We start from the raw sequence: 19419 nt of genomic DNA, 5'->3' as shown, positions 1-19419 counted from the left end.
ATGCCTATCATTTTTGGTGGGGGTCTTAGGGTTAGGTTTACAAAATATATCCAGATTACTCTATAATTGTATTCCCCAACAGGTGATACTGGAAAATACTTTCGGTTCGGCAGAGTCACGCTGCTACGTCATATTATTGTCATCAAATTTAATACCCACAGGCAAAATGTGGGCAGTGTCATTGTCGCCATGACAATTGTATTTATTTGTCAAATTTCTATGTGAGCTCTATATATTGCAATGACCGATGACGCGGTGGGTTCGGGGGATACATGTGCTCGGCCGTGCGACCTGCCGAGCATCTCTAGTTATTATTATTACCCTGACTTAAGCTCAAGCTGCCTTTCACCGCTCGGTCACTCAATTAATCCTGCCGGGTACCAATTCACCTCGCCTGGGTTGAGTGCAGCACAATAAGGATACTTGCTGAAGGAAACTATGCCATTGCTGGGATTTGCTTGAACTTCCAGCGCCTTGAGCAATTACCACAAGTGGGTATGGTGCTTTCCAAATATATTATTATTCACTTCTATTTCATCGCACAAAGATCAACATCTTGGATGGAAGGAATGGACAACCTCTTCTCCAGAAGAATATCATCAGCTCAGGTTCAGCAACCACATCCCCATTGACTGTGAGTACAGAAGGGTACGGCAATGATGCATTCTTTTACTGGAGACTAGGTTGTGAAGGGCATGAGCAAGAGACAGAAGCTTTCCGTTTTACTGGAGAAGGTAATGCCTTTTTCTTTGAATTATCTCTAATAATAATAGTCAGTTTTATGTAGTGTATAACACATAACAGATATGTCTCTATGCAATACAGGAAATGAAGGAGAGGAAAAGATGTGTTGGTGAGTTCACTATGTTGAGGTTAGGTGCAATTTAAACAAGTAGGTTTTAAGGGCTGTTTGGTATTTGTTAGCTGAATCAGTTGTTATCAGGGAATTTGGAAGCTTGTTCCATAAAACGGGCGGCATGAGCAAATGAGTTTCACCGTATGTTTTTGTTGATATTGGAGGAACGATTAATAAATTCTTACTTTGTGAATGTAGATGATGTTTTGGCTTATAGTGACTAAATCACTTCAGTATAATAAGTGAATCTTAATTAAATGTGGAATCATGAATTTATTTGTGAGTGAAGCTCTGACAAGATTATAAAAGCTATTGACAATTTTAAAGTTCCATTTGCAATATGTGCCAAATCTGGCAGTGACAGAGTCATCAATTATCCATATTTATTCTAAATTAGCACTTTGTGTAATAAGGCAATCGGTTTTATTACTTTATATTATATTCCCTTTGTATAAATTGCAAAAACTATGTGTTTATCATTAAAATAACTTTTCTCTTATTCTTGAAAATATTTTTGTAATTTCTTTATTTCTAAAACATCTAATCGTTTTTTGTACTCTTTTTCTTTCCTTCAATTGACCATTCGCTTGTTATAGGTGAAAGCAAGGGCTCTCTAAGTCGGACCAATTTTTGTCGAGAGAGGTTCAATTCAGGCTCTGTGACCACAGGCAGCCTTCTCAATCAACATATGGATGTACCCGGACAGGTTGTTTACACTTCAGGTAATCCAATGAACTTGATAAGATATTCTGTCTGCTAAGAATTTTGTAATATCACATATCATGGTAAGCTCTTCATTACACATGGCTTGAAAAGAGAGAAGAAAAAAATGAAAATCCATATTTTATTGTTCGAAATAGATATGAAATTAAATACTCCAAAAATTTGCTTTGCCCAATTGATCGTGGGCCCGACAGCTGCCGTGCAGCGCCAGATCGACGAGGCTCTATCGTTGAACGCCAAACAGGGTAGCAGCAACTCCCATCTTTTAACGTCTTTTGGTCTGACGCAGCCGGGGTTTTAACTCCCGACATCACGGTTGTGAGACGGACGCTCTACCAACTGAGCCAACACACCGGTTACACCCTCACTTGCTGACACATTTCAATATTCCATCACTCAAGAAGAGAAGTGTGTAACATTTGCAGGTCTCTTTTCAGTCCATAAACATATCTACATGTACTATTTTTTGCTGATTGATACATAGACTGTGTGCAAAATCAATGTTTGCGAGTGAGATGAAAGGAGAGAGTGCACAAAGTTCAGCTTTGCACTTAATCAGACTTATTACTCTATTGTGAAGCAGAGGAAACTCAAATGGTTGAATAGTGGCAATCGTTTACAAATTTGCAATGCTGTGACATTTAGGATATATATTGATAATCATAATTGTCTATAAATTTCTGTATTCTTATTCCTTGTTACAGCTGATCGCTTTGAAGATGAGCATAGATACACAGTAAATGCTACTCGTATGGCCATGGAATACCTGAAGAAATATCCTGAAGTAATACCTGTCGTACTTGATGCTCAGAAACAGGACGATAAAGAGGAAGAGAACAAATCAAAAGAAGATAATGATCAGAAAGATAGCAGTGCTAAGGAAGAAAATAAGCAGTCAGCTACTGATTCAGCCTTACCTAATTCTCACAATCAGGTAAGTTGAAGTAAAACCAATATAAAAAAATCAGGAGAAGTGGGTGAAGCTGTTATTCATATTAAGTTCATGAGAATAATAATATAGACAATATTAATAATAATGATAATAATAAAATAATGATAATGATTATGATAATAAAAAATATTGATAAAAATAATGCTAACAATAATAATACAAATAACCATAAGACCAAATAAACAAGTACAATTGAATCTAGAATCTAGTTAACTTTTGGCAGAAATGACTTTTAATTTGAACCAGCCTTACCAAAAAATAATTTCCATGACTTGTGAGCAATCCTGAGCAAAATTCACAAAATGACAAAAAATCTGATTAAAAAAAATACCTTTCTGTAAAACTGATTCATTCATTGTTATATAAATTCAGAATTAAAAAGTTGTTACCGGCTAATGACCACTGAGCTTCCCTTGATTTGCTTCTCGAGGCTCGCCTGAGCAAGGACAAATATGTGGCCTTAGCCTTGTCATTGGCCTCAGAGGTCTTATAGGGTTTTGCAGTGGTCTTGGCTTCTCGGCCTCATGGACAGCACTGGCTTGCTTAATGCTTCATTTTCATCTTTTTTACTCTTCCCCTATGTACAGGATTCCGAGCCAACAACACTCCCACCACAATCTAGGACACATTCATTAGACTTCCAGAATGAATATGACAAACTTTTGGCAAGACTATCTGCAATATCAGACAATCTCAAGGACCAAGACGATTTTCATGACCAGGGGTTCACGTCACCTGACCAAAGAGATTCTTCAACCAAAGCAACCAACCTTGAAATCAACACTGACAAAAGTGATAAGATCCCAACAGAAAGCTCTCAGGCAAAAGAAGAAACTGAAGCTGTTGACGCGACACTGACCACTACCTCACCTTCTGATGATGATGCGCTACTATCTGGAGATATCGCAGGAGGACTCGAAGACCTTGGACTTCCAGAATCCTGGTTTGATTCTCCGAAGGAGAAGAAATCGGGACAAGAAAGCGGTGATGAAACTCCCCAAGATGACCTACAAAACCTCTCAGAGGAAGAGCTTGAGGGAATCCTCAAGGACCTTCTTGGACTAGACGATGAATCAAATAATGATGGAAAGATAAAGAGGTTTGTATCTAAGCGCAATGCCAAGCTGTTTGCCTCCAGGTCGGACATGCCAAGGGATAAGCAACACCAAAGATTGAGACGTCACGCAGGACTCCATGATGCTGGAGGCATCCAGAGGCTCATCTCTACTGGTACCCTGGCTCCACCTCTTAGTCCAGTCCTGGATGACTTACCCAGCGATCCAAACAGCATTGATGTCATCTTTGCAACTTACTGGTTCTATCCCAAACCAAATAGGGTGAGATGCTTAACTTCAACTTTTTATAGACCATAATGATTAATTCATGAAAAGTATCAAAAAATTAAGAAGAGGAAATAGATGTAAAAAATATGAAGTTTTACAGTTTGCAAGAAATGCAGTAAGTAAAGAGTGTACATGTAGTCTACCTTACACTAATAAAGTTGCCTTTTATGTAAAATAAATGTAAATTCATGTAAATTAATTCTATTGTATGTCTAGACTAGTTATTTATACATCCTTGGTTACAACTTAAAATGGTGACAGTTGTATACAATTTTATTGTGACATTAAGCAAGTAATGACTGTTGGTAAGTGTGATGGGCAAACTATCACTTCCGAGGCAAGTTGGATGTAGCTATCTTCCCGAAGCAAAGCCGAGGAAAGGTAGCGAGTACATCTGGCTTTGTACACTGTTTACCCAATTTTTTTAAACGTTACATGTGTATATGTAAAACAACAAATTGTGTGCAAATTCAAATTAAAAAAGAGTTGTTATATTCAGGAATATGAATTTCATGAGAGCTCCGTGACACAAAGATTAGCGATCAATCGCAAAATGGACTGACCAATCAAGATGAATGGTACCTGCGCATTTGGATCAAAATACTGACCAGGAACCAATCAGAATTGTTCTTTCATATTCGCTATTCATCGCTAAGCTTTGTGTTACGCGGAGCCCAGAATACAATAAAAGATGATGGTTGCCTCATTACCAGTCATTAAAACTATGAAATGAATTATAAACCAGCACTGTGAATTACTCAAGAACTGTTTCCAGTGATGCTGCTTTTTATAAAAGAATGCTTTATGTATATTATTTTGACCGAATTCTTATGAAAGTTTACCTTTTCTTCTCGATGCTTCTTTTGGTTTGTTTCAGATCATCACAGCAAGAGAGCAGAAATGCCTTGATGATTGGACCAACAATGAGCAACAGAGAATGGATCCTAGTAGTGAGTCATTCGTTTTAACCTTTAATCAAATAATTTCTACTCATGCAGCGTGTATTTATGTAGGCAAGGAAATTGTGTATTTATTTTGTCCAACGGCTCACCAATATACACATTTATAACCCCCCCTTCCCTCATATGGTTTAGGCTCTTGGGAAATTCTATCCATGATTTAGAATGCTTTTTTAGTAATTATGATAATAATGGTGATGATGATAATGATATTGATACTTCTAATAATGATGATAATGATTACAATAATAAATGATTTATGATAATAATGAAATGTTCTTATATATAGCACTCCTACAAAATAAAATTGTTTTAAAGCACTTCAGTTCAATTCTATTTTAGTTAGTCTTGCTCTTGTCTAATTTTTTTCCAGATACATTATCTTCAACATAACTCACTACAACTTCGTCATATCATCATATATCAGCTCAATATATAGTTAATTAGATATTGGTTCATTTCATATTTCTTCTCAGATTCGTCCAGTTAATGATATGCAGGTCATTTTAGTTTGCCTTAGACAAGTCATTTAATTTCAATCCACTGTGTATGAGGTCAGTTTGATGAATTAGTTACATAATTTAAATCACCTCAGTTGAATTTCCAACCTTGTGACTTGAACAAAACAAACTCACCTGCAACATGTTCAACTGTATTTGTATCTTCATGAGATTGTATAAGGCAAGCCAGTTTCCTTGATGTGATTCTTGATGGATATTGTGTGTTTTTTCCTTTTTTTTGCAGATGAGTATTATGGGCTTGACCATGATGCATATGAACATTTGGGTTCAGACCATTGTCGGAAGTTGGGTAAGCACATTTGCATACTAAAGCAAACTCGTGGCCTGCCATCCCAAAGTTAACAATAAGTCGCCCTTTTGAATTTTTAGATTCTTACTGAGTTTGAAAAAAAAATGCATCTATCACTATTGTTACTAAGGTGCTATTTTCACATTATCATATCTTTTATCTAGTTGAATACCATACTATATCTATCAACAATTGTGTATTCATCAGGGGCGTGTTTCACAAAGATTTAAGCATGACTTAGAGTCGTGCTTAAATGCCCAGTTGCGTGAATTATAAAAGGCATGACCGCATTGGTCAAATTATGCAAAGAGCACGCGCACTACTGCGTATTGATCAATGAGATTGCGCGTTTCATATCATGTACATGTACATGTCGGCATTAAAGTGCGATTTAAGTTATACTTAAATCTTTGTGAAAAACCCCCCTGTTCATGGAGATGTCCTATGATTTAAAAAACATTTTTTTTCAGTTTTAAAATGGTTTATATGGATGACAAAGAGTATGAAATAGCAATTTCAATGATTCTCCATTCAATAGAGAATTTATTGATGATGTTCTTTAACCTCTATATTTTTTCTTATCTTTAGCTGCCTCAGCTACAGCATCTCCTACAGAGTCACCTACCGACCCCCTCAACATCTATCCCTTCAACTTGGATGCGGGGGAGATGACGGTCTACAGACTACGGCTCTCTTGTGACTGCGGCCTCAAGGAGGCAAAGAGGACCAACCCGGGAGCGCGCTGTGCCAAGATACTCCCTTTCCACCAGCAGGAGTGGGGCGCCTACATGGGCACGTATGGGAACAGTTTCTTCCGGGAGAGAATCAAAGAGGATACAAAGGAATGAAATTTATTCTAGAGAGGTGCTAAGTACCTAAAATAAAGGTTGCACAGTACCAAAATATTTTCACACCAGCGTTGGAACTCCCTCCCTTCTTCACTTTGTGAAATTGACAGCATAGAACTCTTAAACCGTCTCTCAAAACTCACTTATTTTGGCAGATGTGTAGTGATTAACTTTTTGGATGAGCCTGCGCCTATGAATGTTTTTAACAGATATATGGCGCAATATAAATGCTGTGGATCATCATCATCATTATGGCTAGGGTGGAAGTACATGTATGAAGATATAAAATATTATATCAATTTGTATCCACCCGTCAACGAGGTTTGAATGCACAACTATTAGCAGGTAAAGCTAATGCAGATATCTTCTGAATTAAAACAAAATTATGAAGATAAATTGGGACAAAAGAATAAGGCATGCTAATATTGTACAATGTTGTGAGGGTTAAGATTAATATGTGATTATGACTTGTATCAAGATTCGAAAATTTATAATGTAGACTGCATATACAAATTCATGGAAAACTTAGAAATCCAAAGATAACAGTTGCCTTATTGATACTCAGTAGATGAGACAAATCACAACAGGAAAACATGTGATATTTTGCTTGTGATAAAAACTGCCGATCTATATAGCATAGAAAGAAGGATTCCAATGAAGGATTCCAATATCTATTTTCATTTTTGATGATTTGATTTAAAACCCCCCAAGCATATTCTAGTCAATTTTGAATAAATGCTAAATACTGTACAGGGATGTAAATCAAAGAAATTATTTAGATATATATAGGCCTATATATATTTACAAAATCAGTGTGATATCTTTCTATTTTATTTGTTCATGGTATGAGGGAATATGTAATGTTGTGTAATATCTATACACAATAGTAAAGCAAGGGATAGATTTTGGCTGATTTATGCTTATACCCAAGACCAGAGTCCATTGTGGAAGAAAGTTCCTGTGTTGTAATAAATAACAATTGATATATTTTTGTTTAAATGCCAACACCCATTCTTTGTACAGATGATTTTTAGGAGGTAATGTATGAAGCAAAGACATTTAGATAAATCTTTGACGAAGAAAAAAACTTTTTTCACATTTAGCCCACTTTTACCTTTTATATCTAAGTGCTGGTATTCAAATTATTTTAGATTTTTTTTTATAAAGAATGTCTAAGTGTCTATTCACTTCATGATGGAGTTTTGCAAAATTTCAGTACCAAGAACTTAATAGACTTTTGCAAAGACACATCTATACCGTTTCGTTTCATATGATAATTTTTATTGTAAATAATGTCAGTACTTACATAGCCAGAAAATGAAGTGGCTCAAATATTCAATCTAGATTGACCAAGCAGTGATGGTAGTTGACATTGTAAAAATCTTTCCCAATTATTTTGTCTTGTGCATTTGATTTTGCTCAAACGTTGTTGCAATGAAACGTAGATAATCAAATATTGATATATGATGTCTAAATTTTGTCCCTTTGGCATCACTGTTGGATATGGGGATTTTTCGGTAATGATTTGTATATTATATTTTGTCACTGTATGTTATTCTAATGTAAATCAGAATGGATAGAAACTCTGGGATACAATCAGTGTGAATTATTTTTTTTTAATTTTATTAATTCAAAGGATTGGAAAAACTTATTTTTTTCGTTTATTCATATGTGTGCCCCTTATCCAAATCTGAAATTTTCCAGTATTTGCTCAAAGTGAATCATATACTAAAACACAACAGTATGTTATTTCATAGAAAATGTATATATTTTGAATTATATTTCTAAATTCAAACAAATTAACCACCAGAGAACTATTTAGAAGGAACAATAGTTTCCAGTCATCCTATTTTTAATGCATAAAGGCCACCGCACACCTTACGAATGTTCGCGATCCGATTTTGGAACGAATCGCATTTTACTCATTTTCTGAAAATGTGAATGGAACATATCATTTTATTTGAGGTTAAAATTAATTGAAAGAATACTAAATACTATAACCATTTTGAAAGATTGCAAGCCTTTATTTTGTAGTACAGGCAAAATTTGTTTCAAATCGTAGCCAATCGTACGACTGCTGTGACGTCATTGCGAATAGATATTAAATTTACTTTTATTCTAAGAAGGATGATAGCATAGTCACAGATTTGAACATAGGTATTTGTACAATGATTTTGAACATTACACAGTAAGATATTCCAAGTCTCAATATTAACATCAAATTCTACTAGGTTTTATTCCAAAATCGGGTTGCAGACCGATTGTAAGGTGTGCGGTCGCCTTAAGAGATATTTTATTCAACTGGTAAAAATTATTAAAGCTAAGGTATAATGCTAGAAAAAATTGTAAATTTTTTTGCATTTGGTTCAGTATATTGAACAAAGGCTGATTGACATTTATACAGTACTAACATAATCCTTGATTTTACAGCATTTCATTTGCAATATTTGTGTACAGTATGTTTGAAATTTGGTGCATGGTTTTTAACAGTATGTAAACGCTTCTTGTTTTATTTTGCAATTATCTTTTTTTCTTTTGCATTATGTTAGTGTAAACTAAGTCTTTGTGTAGTAAATGGCCCGTATTCTGAAGTCGGGTTTAACTTAGACCACGGTCTATTTAACTGTGTGCTTAAATCATGAGGAGCCAAAATTTCAAAAATTCTGTTTGTATTGTATATTTCTTATGTATACTATTTCGTTTCATTTTGCTTTCATGATGAAGAAAAATACTTAAGTAATCATTCCCAGACAATATGAACAACTTAAGTCAAATGAGTTAATAAAGTGGATTTGTACTATCAGGGATTTTTCTCCCAATTGGCTATCCATAGTTAAACCACAACTTAAAATCAGGGTTTAATTGAAACCAGAGTTCAGAATACGGGCCAATGACTTTAATTTGGGAAGATATGGATATTTTTTCTAGTCAAATGATTTGAACAAATAAAAATATTTTATTGCCATTGTTTCACTCTACTCCTTAGTCAATTTACATTTTTCTTTATTTTTAAGAAGTATATTCAATCCAGATTCAGTGGGCATTGATGAATAAATACCACCATCAACTGTTCATTAATGCATTTGTGCATTTATGTGATGTCTTTTTTAATGCATAGCAAGGATTCAGGTGCACATGTATGCTGTGTTTGAACCAGTTTACAATTTAATTATATTTTCAATCAACAAGGATGTAAAGAAATCTGGGAAGGAAACAAATGGTGGAGATGATATTAGCTGTAGTGACAGGCAGAAGATTGAGAAGAGAAGGTATAAAAGAAGGTAGTCTAGATCGGGGTGGGGGCTTTTTAATGCGAGTTGGTAGCACAAGCTGCTACAATACATTAATTACTGTTGATATTTTAGTAATATCCTTGGTTTTAATTGACTGAGAGCACTGGTCTCTGACTCTTACTATGATAACTGTATGCGTATGATAACTGTCAGTGAATGACAACTTGTAATTCCTGACATGCATCATGAACCGGTGCCCATGACCCTAGCAGGTATACCTCAATGTATGTTAAACAAGGTTAATCATTAACAGGTCTAGTGATACTAACGCGCCTAAAGTCTGGTTATGATGAAGTTCATAATAATACAAATATTGAAATAAGCAAACACTTTGAGATAAAGTTTGATTGTGTACATTCTGAGAAGCCCATTATAGCACCGTCTCATTCATATATTGATCCGTTCCTTCACCTTCTCTCCCCCTCTCTCTCTCTTTCATGTACCCTACAAACTCGCTATTTCCAATAACTACATGACTTTCTTCTCTGCTTCTAGTATCACTTATACCTTTTTTCTTTATCACTGTCATACTTTTCTACTGTCACTAAAAAAAATCCGAAGACTTCGTCAATTAACTGCCACCATGCAATTTCCTTTCACTCCTTCAGCTCTCTAAACTCTCATATCTGTATTTCTATGCACTCCAAAAAAAGGTTTACCCAATTTTGGGTAAAGTGGGAACATGCATGTTGGTTGGGTAAAAAGATTGTGTATTTTGTAAATTTTACGCAATGGTGTGTTGAAATAGCCCAATATGGGGTAAAAAAAGATACACAGCAAACATGCATACATGTAATCCCTTTCTACTCACTTTTGGCAAAATTAATCAGTGTTTGTAGAGTGTATCTTTCATTTTTTCCTTAATTTTTGGCCCTGTGACATAAAGCTTAGTGATTGGTCGTAGGGTTTCTTTCTATGATAATGGAATGCATAGAGTATTGCGTGTGATCAATCATAAATATCAGTTGAACGATTAATTGCTGGACTCGGAACTAAGTCTAGTGGATATAAAGTGTTGAACAGGAAAAATATGAATCCATACAATAGAGTATCGTGGATGTTTTATTTCATACATTGCCCTGCACTGTTAATAATAATTTAAACAACACTGTTTACTACGTGAATCGCACAGTAGTTTTTGTCTCGCCTGCGTAGCGGAGCGAGACATGGTATCACTATTTCCGGCGTCATCGTCGTCGTTGTCAACAATTGTGTTGTACACCCAATAACTTTCTATAGCTTTGAGGTGGGATCACCAACTTCATACCAGAGGTCCATCTTCTGAAGGCACAGGTCAAGTTCGAATATGAGTCAAATAGGAATAAGGTCAAAGGTCAATGAACTTTCCATGACTGGCACTGCTGTGTTGTACACATAATAACTTTGTACACCCAATAACTTTCTATAGCTTCGAGGTGGGATCACCAAATTCATATAACAGAGGTCCATCTCCTGAAGGCACAGGTCAAGTTCGAATATGAGTCAAATTGGAAGAAGGTCAAAGGTCAATGAACTTTCCATGACTGGCACTGTGCTGTGTTGTACACATAATAACTTTCTATATCTTTGAGGTGGGATCACCAAATTCATACCAGAGGTCCATCTCCTGAAGGCATAGGTCAAGTTCGAATATGAGTCAAATTGGAATAAGGTCAAAGGTCAATGAACTTTCCATGACTGGCACTGTGCTGTGTACACATAATAACTTTGTACACCCAATAACTTTCTATAGCTTCGAGGTGGGATCACCAAATTCATAACAGACGTCCATCTCTTGAAGGTACAGGTCAAGTTCGAATATGAGTCGAATTTGAATAAGGTCAAAGGTCAATGAACTTTCCATGACTGGCACTGTGCTGTGTTGTACACACAATAACTTTCTATAGCTTCGAGGTGAGATCGCCAAATTCATTCAAGAGGTCCATCTCTTGAAGGTGCAGGCCAAGTTCAAATGTGAGCCGAATTTGAATAAGGTCAAAGGTCAATGAACTTTCCATGACTGGCACTGTGCTGTGCTGTACACACAATAACTTTCTATATCTTCGAGTTAGGATTGCCAAATTCATACAAGAGGTCCATCTTTTGAAGGTGCAGGTCAAGTTCAAATATGAGTTGAATTTGATTAAGGTCAAAGGTCAATGAACTTTCCATGACTGGCACTGTGCTTTGTTGTACACATAATAACTTTTTATATCTTCGAGGTAGGATTGCCAAATTCAAACAAGAGGTCCATCTCTTGAAGGTGCAGGTCAAGTTCGAATGTGAGTTGAATTTGATTAAGGTCAAAGGTCAATGAACTTTTCATGACAGGCACTGCTGTGTTGTACACACGATAACTTTCTATAGCTTCGAGGTGGGATCGCCAAACTCGTAACAGAGGTCCATCTAAGTCATATAGCATACATGTAGTTTTGACATGCAGTCTCTTCATGACTGCAATATGCAGGCGAGACAACGCTTGGCGTTTGCCTTGTTTTAAATATTTTAAACAAGTGTTTAAAATCCTAAACAATAAAGTGTAAATTAAAATATTTAATTATCAATAATTTAAGCATGGTTGTTGACGAATTTAAACACTTATTTAAACTCTAAACAACTGCTGTGCGATTCACATAGTAAACAGCATTGTTTAATTTATTTTAAGTGTGAATTACATTGTAAATCCTGAACCGTATAATCATATCTTATTAAACAAAACGATGGAAGCACAGAATATGCGAGCTGATACCATTTGGTAAAAGGGGTGTCTTCCTTCCCAATGGGGAAAAAATATTGTGTATTTGAAGATGCAAAATGTACGATCATGGCCTTGGTGTGTGGGAATGGGTGTGCAATGACGTTCTATGAAGTGTTTTGGGCAAAGAAAATGTAAAAGATATCTTCTTATCAATCTTCCTCGCTAAATTCCATGTGTTCATGATCATCGTCTACTTTTATTCATATAAATATATCCGAGATCTGCGCAAATCACATTTTCACGAACTTTTCAAAAGTAAGTGGTGCTCACTCAAGCGGATTTTTTCGTCAGTTATATCAACATTTGCTTAAAGAGAACTGTACCAATGATTACATGTGGAAAAATCTTCAAAATATCATAAATATATAATTTAAAAAAATGATTTCTTGGTGTGAACTTTTTTTGTACGCACTGTATATCTGGTGACGTGTCAAACAGGCAATCATTAACTTTATCAAAGTTCGTTTGATATATGCAGTTAACATAGATTTATGATCGTAGATACACGGTATACATATCTCATAAATTATAATGTAAACATCGATATATGTGTATTCATGCACTGATGCAAGTGAAATGCAGCTTTATACTGTAGATATGTTACATGATGCACCATGCCGCGGAGCTGAAGATGGCGGTTCCCAAAAGAAAACTGGTTCTCTGGATAGTATCTGTTTTCAACGTTTGCTCCTTCATGTTCTTTGCAGGTTAGTAGTAAAGGTTTTGGAAAAGCTATGAAAAAAATTTCCTTTAGTAGTGTTTGATTATGCTTATATTAAAAAAGGTTATTTAATAGTGTTTGACAATAGTTAAATTCATGCTTTCTACTGTATCAAGGGTAAGAAAACTGTTGTTTGTATCGCCTGCATAGCAGCTTACCAAGGTTAAGTGTTTGAAATAGAAATTAGAAATATTAGAACCCATTCTATGAAATGTGCACCACTGGCGTAAATCCGTGTTGATGGGTGGGGGGGGGATGACTGAAATATTTTGGCATTTTTTGCAATCATGTTTTTAGATATGCAAGGAATTGTCATTGATATGTCCACAGTGGCGACCGTGGGTCACGGCATGGGGGGGGGGGGGGTGGGGAGGGGGGCACCAGCAAAATTTTTGAATGACTGAGTGAGTGACCTAATAGATACATTTTAAGGACAATGTCATTAAACGGATATGTTTCTCACTGATCAAATAATGCGAGCGCGAAGCGCGAGCTGAATTTTTTTTATATTCACACCTAAAAAGGGACATTATATTCAAATTTGTGTAATCATGATATTAGGTACCTGTCTCGCTTAACAGTGCGAGCGCGAAGCGCGAGCTGAAAACTTCGATAATTCAGACCTGAAGTGGGGCATTCTAAGGTTTCTTTGTAGGAATTAACTAGGACCATACATATTTCATTAACCAAATGATGCGAGCGCGAAGCTCGAGCTGAAAATTTTTGATATTCAGATCAGAAGAAGGGACATTTTAAAGGAGAATGAAACCCTTGAAACCAGCTGAATCCATATCAAAGAGAAAAATCAAAGAAACATATTGTTGAAAGTTTGAGGAAGATTGAATGAATAATAAGAAAGTTATGAGCATTTGAATATTGAGATCACTAATGCCATGTAGTTCCTCCTATTGGCAATGCGACCAAGATCTGTGATGTCACACACGTACAACTCCCTCATTACTTTAGTACTTATTTCACTTATATTCTCACTTTTATAGAGTCTATCACAAGGTGATGTGTTCTCTTTATGAGAGGACAAGTACAGAGGTTTCACAACATTATATCATTGATGAATAGTTTGTCATATGATTAGAATGAGCAAAAAGAGATGTTTTGGGGTATATTTTCAGTGTCCAAAGGGGGAGAGTTGTTCATCTGTGACATCATAGATCTTGGTCGCATTGCCAATAGGAGGATCTCCATAGCATTAGTGATCTCGACATTCAAATGCTCATAGTTCTTCTATTGCTAGTCCTATTTTACTCAAACTTTTGTTGATCTTATTCTTTGATTTTTCTGCTTTCACAAAAGCTAACTTGCTCCAAGAGTTTCATTCTCCTTTAAGGACTGATTTTAGAAATTCATGAAGAGCAGACATATCTCACCAATCCACTAATGCGAACGTAATCACGGGCAGGAAATGTTTCATATATACGAAGACCTTAACATGGGGCAATCACTTTTGAGTCATGAAAAAGAAGCATATGTCACTACATAAAACAATGATAACTCAAGTGCTAGGAAATATATTTGGTTTATATTGACTTGAAAACGGGATGTTTTAGTACAACAGGATTATATATCTCGTTAAACAGACAATGCGAGCACCAGGAACAATGAAGACGTAGGCCCTGGGCAAATTATGTTTCATAAAGTTATGATAAATGTTTCTTATGTAATGTAACTTAACATAGTTATAATATAATATAACATTCTAATGAATAATATTTTCTTCTTTCCCACTACGTTTCTCTTCCTTTCTCCCTCTTTTCTCCTTTCCCCCTTTCCCCGTTTTTTTTTTTGGTCAGCCGATGGGGGGGGGGGGGGGATGTGCCCCCCATGTCCCCCGTAGTTACGCCACTGTATGTCCATATGGCAAATACCCCTCCAATATTATTATATTTTTTACCCCATGATGGTTTAATGGTTTTATCAGAGATTACATTCAACAAATTTTTGACATTCCATCTTAATCCCTTCCCAAAGACCCCAACATTGATGAATTGGAAGAAACGGGGGTTTCTCTTCAATGTTATAATAAGGACATAAGTATTTCGTTTGGAAATTGTGAACTGGCTCTTTATTTGCATTTTATGATTCAATAATGTTATTTTATTTGTTAAGCGGTATTTTTGGAAGAATTTTCACCAATAAAACAATTATCTCTTGTGATTTTTTTTCATTTCTTTCGTAAAACTCAACCCAAGGTGAGGTAAATGGGTACCGGTAGGAAGTAATTCCTTAAAAAGCTGTGTGCGCTATGAACGCCTAGCTTAGCCGGGTAATATAGGAGCGCCTTGAGCACCTAACAAGGTGGATATGTGCGCAATATAAATACCCTATATTATTATTATTATTAAAAAGTGTGGGGGGGATGTTTGTACAGGCCACCCCCCCCCTCCTCGAAAAGTGGGGGGATATATCCCCCCATCCCCCCCCCCCGGGATTTACGCCAGTGATGTGCACACAAGGTTAATCGAGTGTCACTGATAATTTGGCATGGGGATAAGATTGTGGTATTAACATAATATACAAAAATTAACCAAGATCTGGATTTTCCAAAATGATTTGAAAGTCCTCATTCCATAAATCTTATTAGCAGCTACTATTGTATAGTATTTTGATATGGTAAATCGTGGCATCGGCCGAATTACCATTTATTTAAAAGGTAATATGATTAAAATGTCAAACAATAACACAGATAATTAAAAGAAATTAAACGAATAAAGTATAGCATTGAAAATACTTGTCATTGTGGACATTTGGAATGAAATATTAACTGGAAAGTAAATTGGGTCAGTGTTTGGGAAATGACACTTGTATTTCGTATTTGGTATTTCAATTTCAACACTTCAGATATAACTAAAATACGTTCCCTATTTTTTTTATTTGAACCTTGTAATAAAAAAATATTTATAGAATTATGAAACATTCATGTATGCTTTGATGAATAGAATGAAATCGGACAAGACTTTGAATATTTCAAAAGCGTGTGTTCTATTGGTGTGAATAACATTATCTTTGTCATTTAGGGATAAATGGTGATGTTCCTGATGATGTTGTTTACACTGAGTCACACAAAAATGTAAGAATAGGAGACAGAGCAGTCCTGACATGTCAGTTTCGAGGGTCACCGTTGGCTGTCTACTGGAAGAAAGGATATGATCCCAGACGATCAACAAATCTTGTCTCATGGATCCCAACTGAAGACGCTACCGGTAAATGCCTACGTCAAAGTGTATGCGACATCATGGAAATGAATGAAAATTATTCTTTGATCATCAAGGACGTCAGTATTTCTGAACAAGGCCGATACATCTGCAGAGTTTCGAACTACAAGGGGAACATCATATACAACTATACTGATGTCAGCTTATATGGTAAGTAATTCACCATATCTGTTGTTTTACAGTTGATTAGAAACATTAACATTTTAAAGATATAACTTTAGGAGCTCAATAGAGTTTTAACTCGACCTTGGCATCAAACCCAATGGAAATTATGCTCTTTTATCCTATATTCAAATGAAAGAAATGCTAGAAGCATTCCTGGTAGCTCTGCGTGTTAAATACGGAATCTAATATACTAGTGTTGTTACAACCGATAATGTCGCAGCAACGCATAATGTCGCAGATTGCGACACTATGCCAAGAGCGTCCGACGCATAATGTCGCAGTCAACGCATATTGTCGTAGTTTTTCTAACGCATAACGTCACATGTCGCAACGCATAATGTCGCAGCAAAGTGTCAACGCATAATGTCACATGTCGCAACGCATAATGTCGCAGCGGTATTTTGTTCAGGACTCGAGCTACAGATAAGATATAAAATATGCTTTCACTAAGTATTTTGAGGCACGAGAAAGAGAATTAAGTGATTTGGAAGTCAGGATTACTCATTGTATGGATATTTATCGGTTTATTGCCATTTCGTCTACTGCCTTTCCCCCACTATCGCATGGTCTGATATACTTTTGTCTACCATTAGTCAACAACTATCAACATAGTCCAATAGAGGTGTTTCAATTTTAGTGAAAAAGAATTCCCAAATACCTGTTAATTTGATTTACTCATCAGACGACGTAATGATTTTGATTACAGATACTAAAATAAATGACAAAAATGTATTTTTGGTTAATATTTTTGCTCCGACAGAGAAGAAGAATAAAAAATATTTTTTCTTAAAGTTGGAAAAGATAATGAGTAATTATGATTGTAAGACTACTGGTTCACATGTTTTAATCATAGGAGGTGATGTTAATTGTGTTAACGATCCAAGTATTGACGTGATAGGTAATAAAACAATATATAAGAAACCAAATGGATATATGCAATTTGTTAAAAAAATTAAGATGGTTGATGTATGGAGGAAAATTAACAAAAACAAAAAACAATATACCTATAGAAGTAAGTATCTGAATATGTCATCAAGGATAGCTTACTGGCTAGTTCAAAATGAGTTTGTGGATTACATTTATAATATGTCCATTAAACCGGTCTCAATGTGTCCAGACCATCGTGCTATTACTATGACAATACATTCATCACGTAATGCTGCCCGTGGCTCTTCATACTGGAAATTGAATAACTCACTCCTGAAAAACAGCGATTATAAAACTGGTGTCATTAATGTTATCACTCATACTAAAATTGAATTTAAAACAGAATGTGACGCTCATTATATTTGGGACCTATGTAAGTTGAGAATGAAAGATTATACTATATCTTTTGCTAAGAAGCTTAGGAAAGCCGAGAAGGAAGAATTAATTTCATTGGAAAAAGAATTAGAATGTTTACATGTGCAACTTTATGCAGGTAATTCGGAGATAGACGAACGGATGATTAGTGTTCAAAGAAAGGTTAATATGTATTACAAAAAGCAATGCGATGGTGCAAAAGTTAGGTCTAGAGTTACACATTTTGAAGAAAGTGAGAGCAATATTTCATACTTTTTAAATTTAGAACATAGGAATAGCACAAAAAAATATATATCAGGGATAAAGATAGGAAAGAAAGTAGTAACTCATAGGGACAAAATTATGAAGTCAGTAGAAAAGTTTTATTCTTCATTATACACAACACAAAATCCCGATCTGTTGTTGATCGAAGCGTATCTTAAAGAAATAAATCATCCTCATTTATGTGGTAGTGAAGCCGAAGAATGCGAGGGACTGATCTCAATTAAAGATGCCACAAATGCGTTAAAGGGAATGAGTCTCAATAAAACACCCGGTATCGACGGATTAACAGTAGAGTTTTTTAGGGAATTTTGGGTTGATATACAAGATCTTGTTGTAAATAGTTTAAATGAAGGTTATAGCAAAGGTAAGCTTAGTTTTTTGCAGAGAAAGGGTGTTGTAACTTTGTTATTTAAAGGTGGAGACTCGATGAAATTGGGTAACTGGCGACCAATTACATTACTTAATACTGATTACAAAATACTTGCTACAGTACTATCAAACAGACTCCAAAAGGTTTTAACTCATTTAATTAATGAAGACCAAGTAGGTTATATCAAGGGCAGGAGTGGTATTTATATAATGCCAGAATAATCCAGGATGTTATAGATTATAGCATTTTTAACAAAACCGATGGTGCAATTATATTTGCCGATTTTCAGAAAGCATTCGATACGTTAGAATGGAAGTTTATTGATGCTTGTTTAAAGATATATGGTTTTTAAGATAGTTTTAGGAAATGGATTTCACTTATATATAATGATCCCCATCTTAATATATTAACGAATGGATGGTTAACAAGAGATATAAAGCCATCGCGGGGTATAAGACAGGGCTGTCCCTTATCCACATTAATATTTATACTTTGCATTGAAACCCTTGCAAATCAGATAAGACAAAATAATAATATCATAGGTTTGAGCATTGGTTACAAACATGAAAATAATAATACTTTTAAGATACTGCAGTTAGCAGATGATATGACATTATTTGTTAGGAGAGTTATATCAGGCAATACAGCTATTAATATCATTATAAACTTTGAAACATATTCTGGAATTCATTTAAATGAAAACAAAACAAAATCTATTTGGCTGGGAAACGACAATCCGACAAATAATATTGGAAATATATTATGGGAGGACGTTTATGTTAAGTCTCTTGGTATTTATTTTTGCAAAAAGAAGCATTTAAGTTTAGAAATGAATTGGTCTGAACA

At 35.3% G+C, this 19419-nt stretch overlaps 1 protein-coding gene across 1 annotated transcript; it reads left to right on the top strand.

Annotated features, from left to right (window-relative positions):
• On the top strand, positions 1-9469 carry LOC129266976 (uncharacterized). Its single transcript, XM_064104167.1, has 8 exons — positions 1-30; positions 548-734; positions 1453-1578; positions 2284-2513; positions 3119-3868; positions 4752-4824; positions 5578-5643; positions 6232-9469. The coding sequence occupies exons 1-8, from the start codon at positions 1-3 to the stop codon at positions 6489-6491; spliced, it is 1722 nt and encodes a 573-aa protein (XP_063960237.1). The 3' UTR covers positions 6492-9469.
• Positions 9470-19419: the final 9950 nt, after the last annotated feature.

This window comes from Lytechinus pictus, chromosome 8 (assembly GCF_037042905.1).
Source record: "Lytechinus pictus isolate F3 Inbred chromosome 8, Lp3.0, whole genome shotgun sequence".
In the NCBI taxonomy this organism is placed as follows: domain Eukaryota; kingdom Metazoa; phylum Echinodermata; class Echinoidea; order Temnopleuroida; family Toxopneustidae; genus Lytechinus; species Lytechinus pictus.
This window is presented reverse-complemented; position numbering and strand designations above follow the sequence as displayed.